The sequence below is a fragment of the Musca domestica genome, unplaced genomic scaffold, assembly GCF_030504385.1.
Source record: "Musca domestica strain aabys unplaced genomic scaffold, Musca_domestica.polishedcontigs.V.1.1 36, whole genome shotgun sequence".
NCBI classification, from domain to species: domain Eukaryota; kingdom Metazoa; phylum Arthropoda; class Insecta; order Diptera; family Muscidae; genus Musca; species Musca domestica.
In genome coordinates, this window is record NW_026712318.1 from 5,078,451 (window position 1) to 5,089,878 (window position 11,428).

Genomic DNA, 11,428 nt, shown 5'->3' on the forward strand with positions numbered 1-11,428 from the left:
CAAATATAAATGTAGTAGACCTAACCATTTATACCTAGCATGCCTACCAAGGAGACCATGGCTTTAGCCTGGCTTGCCTTGTCCTTACTTTTTAGTTCTTCCGAAAATTGACGAACTTGCATGACAGATGTCAAGAAATCTTTACCGAAGATTTCATTACAAAGTTCATCAAAGAGCGTGAAGCCACTAACTACTTGGCCTAGCGATTGCTCGCCCAAAGACATGTTGGCTTTGGGTAGACCCAAAGTTGTGTTAGTTTTGGGTTGAGCTATAATCGCTTTTGCTTTTGGTTGTTGTCCCAAAGTCAAATTAGCTTTAGGTGTAGACTTTGTCGAGGTTGCAGAAGCAAATGATACATTAGGCTGTATCTTGCCACTGTCTTTAGGGAAACTGGCCTTAGGCACAGCTTCCACTACCTTAACAGACTTGCCTTCAGCTATTTTTGCCAAAAGCTTCAGGCGCGTGGGACAGTCGCGAGCATTCGCAGCGTGTCCGGTGCGGTTGCAGTTTACGCATTTAAATACGTAATCTGGCTTCATAACAGTTTCCCCTGTGACTGGATCTTTCGTCGCCACCATTGTGGGCTTATTAACGCCCTTGGGGATTTTACACTTGCCAGGTCCATTGATCTCGATTGTGTGAAATGCGTCTCCTTTTATACCTTTTTGGCTGGACAACGATTGTTGTTTTCTCATGACAGCAGCTGATCCCAATCTGACAGTTTTGCGTAGTTCCGCCATTTGCCACCAGGGGTTCCAATGTTGTATTTTAAGTATACTTCTTTCTACTAGGGGACCTGTGTGACCGTTAATATTCAAATACATTTAAATTACATGACCCTGAGTAGCTGTTAGTTTAATTCATAACTTAAATATTTTAATTCATTTTCAAACAAAAAATATAATTCATAGTTGATGTATATAACATACGTAAGTAAAAATGGTATTTAAAATAATAATGTACCCCAAAAACGAAAGCATGACTTTTGGGCGTTACATGGCATCTCTTCCTCCCTCTGATTTTTGATTCCTTGATTTGCTTTCTCTATTGCTATTGGGTTTCAATAGCCAGGAAGCCCTAGGGTGTTATGTAACCTTTTATTTCTCCGACATGGGCACTTTGGTTCGACTATATCTCGGTCGAATAGGAAGGTATGTTAGAGACCAATTGCAGAAGTTCGGAGAGATACCTTCACTACCCCGTCTGCTGATATTATTATGCGGTACTGCTTGCCATCTTGTTTAACAATTCGCTTCAGTTTGTGTCCCTTTTTCCAATTGTTTTTAAACTTCTCGATACGGATTTGTAGGTTTTCGGGATAATTTGGCAGTTCGAGAAATGTGTTATCGTTCACGGGATTGTCTGTCGAGGACGATGGCGTTGACTCAGTTGGGATTTCAGTGACTGGCAATTTGATTGTACTTGGTGTGCTATTATTCTCCTTACTGGGTATAAACACTTCATCGATGGAAGGTTGACTGCTACACAATGTTGGCTGATGAGGTGTCATCGTTTGGCTTGTGGATGATGATGAAGACGACGAGGCTGATGAGGATGAGGATGACGATAAAGACGACGAGGCTGATGAGGATGAGGATGACGATCGGGAAGATATCGATGGTGATGACAGTTCGACAACGTGTCCCGGCGTTCCTGGTAATGATTTATCTTCCTTCACGTTGGGGGACCTGTGATCGTCCGATATGACGGCAGCATTGGATTGCGATGGAATTTGTACGTCATCACTATGCAACAGATTTGCTTGTTCGGTTATGTTATATAGCGGTGATGATGGAGGAACACCAACCAGCGTCTGCCATTGGGTCCACCACTCAGAACTAGGATCTTCGGAAACTGTCACAAAACTACTTGCGGTCGATCTGGAGTCTTCTTCTAAATGTGCGAAAGCATGTGAGGATGAAGTAGGAACCTCCTCATGTTTGTGTGAGGTGTTGGATATTGAATGGATATCTTCGGTGTTGATCTCTTCCCCTATCGCGGGTGTGGGTGAGGGCGTACGATGATTATCCGGCGGTGGGTTGGTTATTTCATATATTGGATTTTCCCCGGAGTCGGGGACCAAAAGCTGCACAGTAACTGTTCTCTCATAACAGCGAAATCCGAGATATTTGTATTGGCTATCTTTCTGACGGACAAATCCCAGACCATACTTTTTTGGCGGAGACGAGGAACGTTGCTCTTCGTTATCCGACTCATCCAGCGAGGAATTATTCGAGGATAAGGGTGACTGTGCTCGCCGAGTCACTGAGGTTTCTAAGTAACCGTAAAACATACGCCGACATTCTTCATCCATTTCGAAATTTGATTGAGATTCACCCGACTCCTCCATATTGGGCCGAGGAAGAGTTGATGCGTCATCTGAGTCACGACACCATTCTTTACCCGGTGTAACAGGCATTTCTGAGCACCTTGAAGTGGGTGTTGAGAGCACATCGGAAGCCGGCTTAAAGCTATTTGGCGAACCAAAACACGGGGCGTAGGTTGGTGTACGCGGGACGTCACTACTAGGCTGGGTTTCCTCGTTCAAAGAGTCAGTTTCATCGATATCGTCGCTGTTGTTTTCGGTCGTGTTACACTTTTGCTGTGGAACGTCATTCGGGGTTGTGCTGCACATTCGGTAAAATATTTGGTGCTGGGGCGATGAGGATTGACTGCTACCCTTTCTTGGATTGGGCTTACGGTATTGATTTGTTCTCCTCTTTCGGCTGGTACTAGGACCTTCGTCTAAAAATATTGTCCTTCGCCTTTGAGCCTCGACTTGTTCCAGGTGAGCTCGAAATTTCTCCTTCGCCCGTTTGAATTTTTTCGTGTTGGGGCTATCTTGCTCCATCGTGATGTTGAAATTTTGAGAATTGCGATGGTCTTTGAAGTATGGGCTTATATTAGGACACTGATTAGTTTGGGTATTGTCAATTTAATGTCTAAAAATAAAATAAGAAATTATAATGAAATGGCATCACATAAACGTAAGTGGAACTACAATCAACATTCTACTTCTATGTCTACAATTTAATTTTGTTCTTCATAAAAAGGCTTAATTTCACTTAAGTGCGCGACGCGGGTGATGTTGTCTTTTCCTCGGACTACAACGATTACTGGAGATTGGAATTTTTGTACGACAAACGGCCCTCCGTATTTGGGCGCTAGTTTGGCGGCGAAATTTTCGACGGCCTTCGACTGAGGATGTAGACGAACTAGAACTTGCTCCCCAATCTTTGGTTTCCAAACTCGTCGTCTAAGGTTGTACTGTCTCCGCTGGTTTTGAGATGCTTTTGCCAAGTTTCGACGCACTATCTTAAATATTTCTTTCAACTCCTGGGCACGGTCTTCTGGTAAGACTATTCTAGCACCAGTTCCTGTTGTGAGCTGATCATATAATGCCTGGGGCAGTCGCGGTTCTCTTCCTTGTGTCAGGTATGCCGGCGAATATCCAGTGGATTCTGATGCACTAGTGTTTATGGCTAACATTATTTCGGGCAGCATATCGTCCCATGTATTATGTTGTTTCGAAACTTGTGCTATCATTGTTTTCACTGTCCGATTTGTCCTTTCAGTAGGGTTCTCTTGCGGGGTGTAAGGAGCCGTAAGTTGATGCTTTATACCCATTTCTGCTAGGAATTTTTCGAATTGGTTGCTAGTGAATTGGGTTCCGTTATCGGTTATCAATATTTTTGGAACCCCATATCTAGAAATAATTCTTTCTCTGCATGCCTTTATTAATCCCTCTGTCGTAGCCTTCCGCAATGGAACCAACTCCGTCCATTTTGAGAATCTATCCATAATAACGAGTAGCATTGAGTTACCGTGCTTAGATCGCGGTAGGGGTCCTACGAAGTCCGCACAAATAGTGGCCCATGGTTCCTCCGGGATTCTTATCAACATTTCCCCTGCTGGTTTCTGTTGGCTGACTTTATATTTTTGGCAACATTCGCACTGCTGGACATAACGTTTGATGTCCTGGAACATACCAGGCCAAAAATATCGGTTCGCCACCTTGTTGCTAGTCTTTCGCACTCCCAAATGACCTCCGGTGACACTGTCATGATTTTCTCTAAGGACCTGAATCCTTGATCCGGTGGGCACACACAGCTTCCATGGTGTGCAATCTTCATCGTTTATTTGCTTGGGAAAATGTCGATAAACATTTCCCTCAATGATTGTATAGTCTGGATACTTCTTCGGATTCTTGGTTATGGTTTCCTTCAACTTTTCTAGCCATGGGCACGGACTGGTGTCATATTTTACTGTGGCTAGGTCTAACGTTTCCAAAGGTGTTCTCGAAAGCGCATCTGCCACAACGTTCTGTTTTCCTCTACGGTATCTGATCAAAAAATTATATTGCTGTAGCTCGAGAGCCCAACGTGCGAGTCGACCTGTAGGGCTTTCAATAGAATTTAACCATTTTAGGGCCAAATGATCGGTAATAACTATAAACTGGTAACCCTCTAAATAGGGTCTCATGTGTCTGATGCCCCACAGTATGGCTAGACATTCCCTTTCAGTCGCTGAGTAGTTCTTTTCAGCCTGTTTTAAATGTCTGCTGGCGTAGGCTATGACACGTTCCACGTTATCTAACTCCTGTGTTAGAACTGCTCCAAGGCCATAGTTGCTGGCATCAGTTTGCAATATGAACGTCTTTGTGAAATCCGGACAAGCCAGAACGGGGGCTTCAGTTAACTTTGCTTTTAGGTCTGAGAATGCTTCTTGTTGTTCGGGACCCCATTTCCAATGTTTTCCCTTTTTAAGAAGACTAGTCAATGGTTGTGAAATTGTTGCAAACTGTGGGACAAATCTTCGGTACCAAGATGCTACTCCAAGAAATCTTCGTACCTCCTTTACCGATGTTGGAGGTTTCATTTCCACTATTGCGGCAACTTTATCTGGGTCCGTCTTTATTCCCTCGCTACTCACAACATGGCCTAAATACTTCGTTTCTTTCCTGAAAAATTCGCATTTCTCAATGTTTATTCTCAGGTTAGCTGATCGCAATCTTCTGAACACTTCTCTCAAGTTCCGCAAGTGTTCCTCAAACGTTTTTCCAATGACGATGATATCGTCAAGGTATGCAAAAGCGTGGGGGTCCATTTCAGGCCCAATCACACTATCTAATGCCCGTTGGAAGGTTGCCGGTGCTGAATGCAAACCGAAAGGCATCACTTTCCACTGATATAGACCTTTACCAGCTACCGCAAAGGCCGTGTATTTTCTGCTCTCCTTCGCCATAGGTATTTGCCAATATCCGTCTTTAAGGTCCAGGCTACTCACGTATTTGGCATCCCGTAGTCGATTCAGTATTGTGTCGATGCGGGGTAAAGGGTAGGCATCTGGAACAGAACGTTTATTCAATTGGCGAAAATCCATACAAGTTCTCCAATTCCCATTTTTCTTTCTGACTAATGTGATGGGGAAACAGTATGGGCTTGTAGACGGCTCTATACATCCTCGTTCTTCGAGCTTTCTCACTTCGGCATTAATCACGGCTTGCATTGCAGGATTTCGCGGAGCATATCTTAATTTAATGGGTCGATCGTCGGTCATTACAATCTTATGTTCAGCTATTGACGATAGGCCATTTAATTGTTGGAACTTAGGGAGTTCCTGTGCCAGAAAATTTTCAACGATCTCACATTGCGTTTTACTCAATTCATCGTTTAAGAATTTAGGTCTGGGGGATACATTATTCGTAGCTGTCATTGTATCTATTACCTCTTTTGATGGGGTTTCCTCTCCTATAGCCACGGTACAATGCTCCGTTGAGGTGGTTGGCTTACTTAATTTGACACTTATACCGGCGCAGTGAATGGTCGTGTGGAACTGTTTTAGAAATTCCAATCCCAATATGATGTTTTCCTTGAATTGCGGCATGATGAGAAATGTAACATCTGAGCTTTGGTTTCCAAATGTAACAGGTAACACTGTTGATCTTGTGATGTTCACCGTGGTGCCGTCTGCGAGGATAACATTTGCCTCATGCCGTGAATAAGTAAACCTTTTCTTGATTTTTTCCGCAAATTCTCTTTTTATAAAACAGCTAGTGGCACCAGTGTCGACAGTTGCTTTAATAGCTTTCCCCTCTATTAAGACAGTTGCAGTAAGGCGATATTCTTCACATTGCAATGATGTAACATTCTGGTTACTCTTCTTTGCCGGGGGTTCATCCTGCTGCGTTTCTGGATTGGATGAGCTTTCGTTTAGCACTTGGTCACCTTGATTGGTGCAATACAGGTTATTTCTAGAGTTGTCCGCACGTCGATTATAGTTTTGTTGATTTCGAGGCTGTTCTGACCGAGAATTATTTGGTATGCTTTCGAGTTCGTCTGCCAAGGAGATCAATTCCGAAAGTGTGGTAAAGTCTTTACGGCGAATGTACCATTGATAATCCGAATGCGCGTTTCTAAAAATTCGTTCCAATTTTTGTTCTTCGGTCATATTGGTGTGCTGCATAAGATGCTGTATAGAGAGTACATATTCCTTAAACGGCTCCTTATTACGCTGTATCCTTCTCCTAATTTCATCCTCCAATTTCTCAAAGTATCTCGGTGGCAAAAAGAATTTCAGAAAATCACTCTTAAATTCGTTCCAGGTAGTCCAGTGTCGGTTGTTGTTCCTTAGCCAGATTAAAGCTTTACCTCGTAACAACTCTGGCATTACTTTAATTATTTGATTCAATTCCACGATGTACATTTCAGCCATTTCTTCTACACGTTCTACGAATCCAATAGGGTCCATTCCATTTTCAAAAGTAATATTCCATTTTCGGATTTGGTCGAGAATTACGAGTAACGACGAATTATTGGATGGCTTGGGCGGAGAATCTTTTTGAAATCCATATTCGGGGTTTGTTGGCGACATCTTCTGTACTTTTTGATCGTTTGTTACCCCTGTGCTTGACTCTCCATGTGACCTTTCCGCGGAAATGTGGGGAAGGGCGTACTCTGTTTTTATTGGGGATAATACTATTGCTTCTGCTCCACACGGTGTTACGGTTATAAGGGGTTGTTTTGTGACGGCTCGCAATGTCGGCGATTTGGTCGGACTGGTACTTTCATGTTTGTTCTGCAACTCTATAAGCCGTCTGTATACATCGGCTTCATGGTCGTTGTGGAGAAATTTAGCCCATCTTTTTCGGAGATCGTCCACTTTTCCAACTGGATCAAGATTGAATTCAGTAAGATATGTTACCAAGTCTTCTTGCTTTAGCATATAGGCCCAGGAGACCTTCAACATTGTCTTTTCGTTTGACATTTTTTTTTTTTTTTTTTTTTTTTTTTTTTTTTTTTTTTTTTTAACTGTTTTTTTTTTCACTGGGTTTTCATCTGTATTTGTCTAATTATTGTTCACTCATTTATTTATTCTTTCTCTCTTTTATAGTCCCTGCTCGGGCGCCATTGTGACGACGTGTTTTCACTTTGAAGCTGGGGTAGGTTCAGCGGGGGCCAGAGTCGTCACAAAAATTTATTTGTTAGGACATAAAGAGAGAGAGAGCGAAGCAAAAATATTTTCTTAAAACGTTATAAATTTATTTCCTTAAATAACACTAAACACTACACTAAACACAATAAAATCACGTTCAGAACGTTTTACGAAGAACACTAAATCACAAAGTTCAGTCGAAATGTTAATAAACGGGTAGCAGTGGTGGCAGCTTGGCACAGCGGCGGCCCGATGAATAGGCGAGCGACGAATAGCAGTGGCGGCAGCTTGGCACGGCGGCGGCCCGATGAATAGGCGAGCGACGAATAGGGTGGCGGCGGCTTTGGCACAGCGGCGGCCCGAGGAATAGGCGAGCGGCGAATAGGGTGGCGGCGGCTTTGGCACAGCGGCGGCCCGATGAATACGTCAGCGGCGAGTAGTAGTGGCGGCAGCTTGGCACAGCGGCGGCCTGATGAATACGCGCACGACGAATCGGGTGGCGGCAGCTTTGGCACAGCAGCAGCCCGATGAGTACGTCAGTCGCCGTCAACGCAGCCCGAAGAATAGGGAGTATTGCTACAACCCTCACTTGACCCTGCGTTCAGTCGCCGTCAACGCAGCCCGAAGAATAGGGAGTATTGCTACAACCCTCACTTGACCCTGCGTTCAGTCGCCGTCAACGCAGCCCGAAGAATAGGGAGTATTGCTACAACCCTCACTTGACCCTGCGTTCAGTCGCCGTCAACGCAGCCCGAAGAATAGGGAGTATTGCTACAACCCTCACTTGACCCTGCGTTCAGTCCAGTCCAGTCACCACAAATAGTCAAGGCTTATTGTTTGGCTTACTAAGACTCAATTCAACCGAGGTTGCGCGCCTTTTCTTCCTCCCAATCACACTTGACTTACCAGCCATCAACAGAAGACTGATCTCGATTGTGTGAAATGCGTCTCCTTTTATACCTTTTTGGCTGGACAACGATTGTTGTTTTCTCATGACAGCAGCTGATCCCAATCTGACAGTTTTGCGTAGTTCCGCCATTTGCCACCAGGGGTTCCAATGTTGTATTTTAAGTATACTTCTTTCTACTAGGGGACCTGTGTGACCGTTAATATTCAAATACATTTAAATTACATGACCCTGAGTAGCTGTTAGTTTAATTCATAACTTAAATATTTTAATTCATTTTCAAACAAAAAATATAATTCATAGTTGATGTATATAACATACGTAAGTAAAAATGGTATTTAAAATAATAATGTACCCCAAAAACGAAAGCATGACTTTTGGGCGTTACATCACCATTTAGCATTGTTCCAAAATTAGTACCATTTAGTACTTTTCGAACAATTATAGTACTCATTTGTAAAACCACCGCCAGATCTCAACATCAGATATCAACAGAGACCCCAATATCAAAAATTTCGAGATTCCACCTCTTTACATTCTCTCAGCATCAATTATAGTAACATATAGTACTTTTCGTATAATTTTAGAACTCATCTGCAAAACCGTTCCATATCTCAATCCTAGACTCTAAATGTTATCGCAATATAAAATATCTCAATTTACCTCTATCCCTTCATCCAACACAAAAGTAAGTATTTTCGTACAAATATTGGACAAATTTCCAAATCGTCGCCAAATCTCAAACACAGAGATCCTCAGTAATCTTAATATTAAATCTCAGATTTTTGTCTCTTACCCTTCGCCCAATACAATGTCATTTAGTAATTTCCGTATAATTCATATATATAATTCAAATCAAATTTTTGGATTTCAGCTCTATAAATTCACTCAATACCAAATTTAGTACTTTTCCTTCAATTATCATACACATATGCAAAACCATCTCCATATCTAGATTCCAGAGGACAGCAGAGACCTCAATATTAAATTTCAGAATTTTATCCCTATGCCTTCACCCAATACAAAATTTTGTACATTTCCAAAACCGCTTCCATAACGCAATTTTCGATACCAACAGGGACCTCAAAATCAAAATTCAGGATTTCAGCTCTATTATTTCACCCAATACCAAATTTAGTACTATTTAGTATTTTTTGTAAAATTTAGAATCCATTTCCAAAACCACCTCCATATCTCAATTTCGGGCACCAACAGATACCTCAATATCAAGTTATAGGATTCCAGACCTATCCCTTCACCCAAAAATATGTTTAGTACTATTTGGTAAGTTTCGTACAAATATGGGCCGCATTTCCAAAACCACGATCAAATCTTTACTTCCAATACCAACAGTTATCTAAATACCAAATTTCAAAATCGTATCTATTTCCCTTCATCCCATACCCAAAACAGTACCATTCAGTACTTTTCGTACAATAATAGTACGCATTTCCGAAACCACCTCCATATGTCTAGGCTACACATGGATATCTGCCGTAATACCAAAATTCAGATTTTAAGCACTATATTTTCACCCAATAAATCAAATTGTACTAAATATAGTACTATTTGGTACTTTTGGTGTACACATTTGGAAAACCACCCCTATATCACAAAACTACCCATACCAATATTTCAAATGACCACTTCTTCCAAAACGGAATTGTATATTGTATTTAGTACAGTTCTTACTTTTAGCACACATATCCGAAATCATCTCCCAGATTTCGAGATGTTACCACTATTCCTCCACATAATTCCAAATTGTACCAAATTTTGTGCATTGTAGTATTTTTGATACACGTATTGTTAGAATTTCAAAAACCCTTTTGTTTGTCTATCCAACACAACATCGAAGGCTCTCACTCCAAATTTAAGATTTCTAGTTCTATTCCTTTCCCAAATACCAAAGTGAATACTATTTAGTAATTTTCTTACCTTTCAAGTCCCACGCCATGTATCAGCCAAATCGAACAAAAAGCGATCATATTGTCAAATATTAGATTTCCAACCCAAATACCAAATTTAGTACCATTTAGTGCTTTTTAGTACGTATTTTCATAAACACCTCCAAATCTCAACTCTGCATACTAACAGTTATCCTATTGCCAAATTTCAGATTTCAAGCAGTATCAGTTAAAGCAATACGAAATTTAGTACCATTTAGTACCTTTCGTACTCTTATTGAACGCATTTCCAAACCCAACTCTTTATCTCAACCCTACCCACCAGCAGAGATCCCAATGTCAATATTTTAAATTTCCAGATCAATTCGTTGCCATTCCAAAATTGCAGGTCACAGTACACGATTATCCTTCCCCAAAAAAAAAAATAAAGTGATCCGAAAACATAAACAACAACTTGTTATTTTAATGTTTTAAAAAGTTACAATAATATCCATGTACTTACCACACTTGTATTGTTTTCCTACACAATTTCATTATTATTATTATTGCTGTTGTTGTTGTCGTTACTGTTATTTATTTTTTGCCTTTAGAGTCGTTACCCCGCATTATTATATGTTGTCCTGGTGCTCTCGAAATTGTTTCATGTTTCTACCACTTGGCGGGTAAACCAGCAGACATTCAGCCAGCCAGCCATACGGTAATACGTGTTGCACCCTTTCAATTGCCTATTTTTGCTTTGGCACATTTGCATGGCTAACCCTCCTGCAGCCTGTATAACATCCCTTATCCTGACATTGTCAAATGCTCACACACACACTCCCCTCAAAAATCCTCGTTAAAGATTATTTTTTTTTTTGCTACGTCCAGGGTTAATGAGCACCAGCACCAAGCACAAGGGTAGCACCGAACAGAAGAATAAATCTAATTTCAACATTTATTATTTATGATTTCGTTTTATGCTTTGTGTTCTTTGGCATTTTCATTTTCGTTTCATTTGGTTGCTGTCATGGTTTTATTTCAGATATAAGAAATCTCATAATTTTTGTGGGTTACAGGAAGTCCTGCATCACTGTTGATGTTAAGGGAATAGCTGGAGTTACAAAAAACCGTTATGACAATTTGAACTTTTTTACATTTATCGCGCCTTTTTAGAGGTGTTCCCAATGAAATGTATTCGGTG

General features: G+C 41.3%; 1 protein-coding gene across 3 annotated transcripts; it reads right to left on the minus strand.

Annotated features, from left to right (window-relative positions):
• Positions 1 to 633: 633 nt before the first annotated feature.
• Positions 634 to 8,709, minus strand: LOC131803946 (uncharacterized protein DDB_G0271670-like). 3 transcript variants are annotated; one of them, XR_009342839.1, is made up of 2 exons: positions 930 to 2,999; positions 634 to 796 (listed from the first exon to the last, which is right to left on the minus strand). XR_009342839.1 is itself a non-coding variant. In XM_059125930.1 (2 exons), exon 2 carries the CDS (start codon positions 2,849 to 2,851, stop codon positions 1,157 to 1,159), a length of 1,695 nt encoding a protein of 564 aa, XP_058981913.1. In that variant the 5' UTR covers positions 2,852 to 2,942; positions 8,281 to 8,709; the 3' UTR covers positions 855 to 1,156. The 3 variants fall into 3 exon arrangements, 2 of the variants coding, with proteins under 2 accessions (XP_058981913.1, XP_058981912.1); XM_059125930.1 differs by lacking the exon at positions 634 to 796 and adding an exon at positions 8,281 to 8,709 and having other exon boundaries at positions 855 to 2,942; XM_059125929.1 differs by lacking the exon at positions 634 to 796 and adding an exon at positions 5,728 to 5,851 and having other exon boundaries at positions 855 to 2,942.
• Positions 8,710 to 11,428: the final 2,719 nt, after the last annotated feature.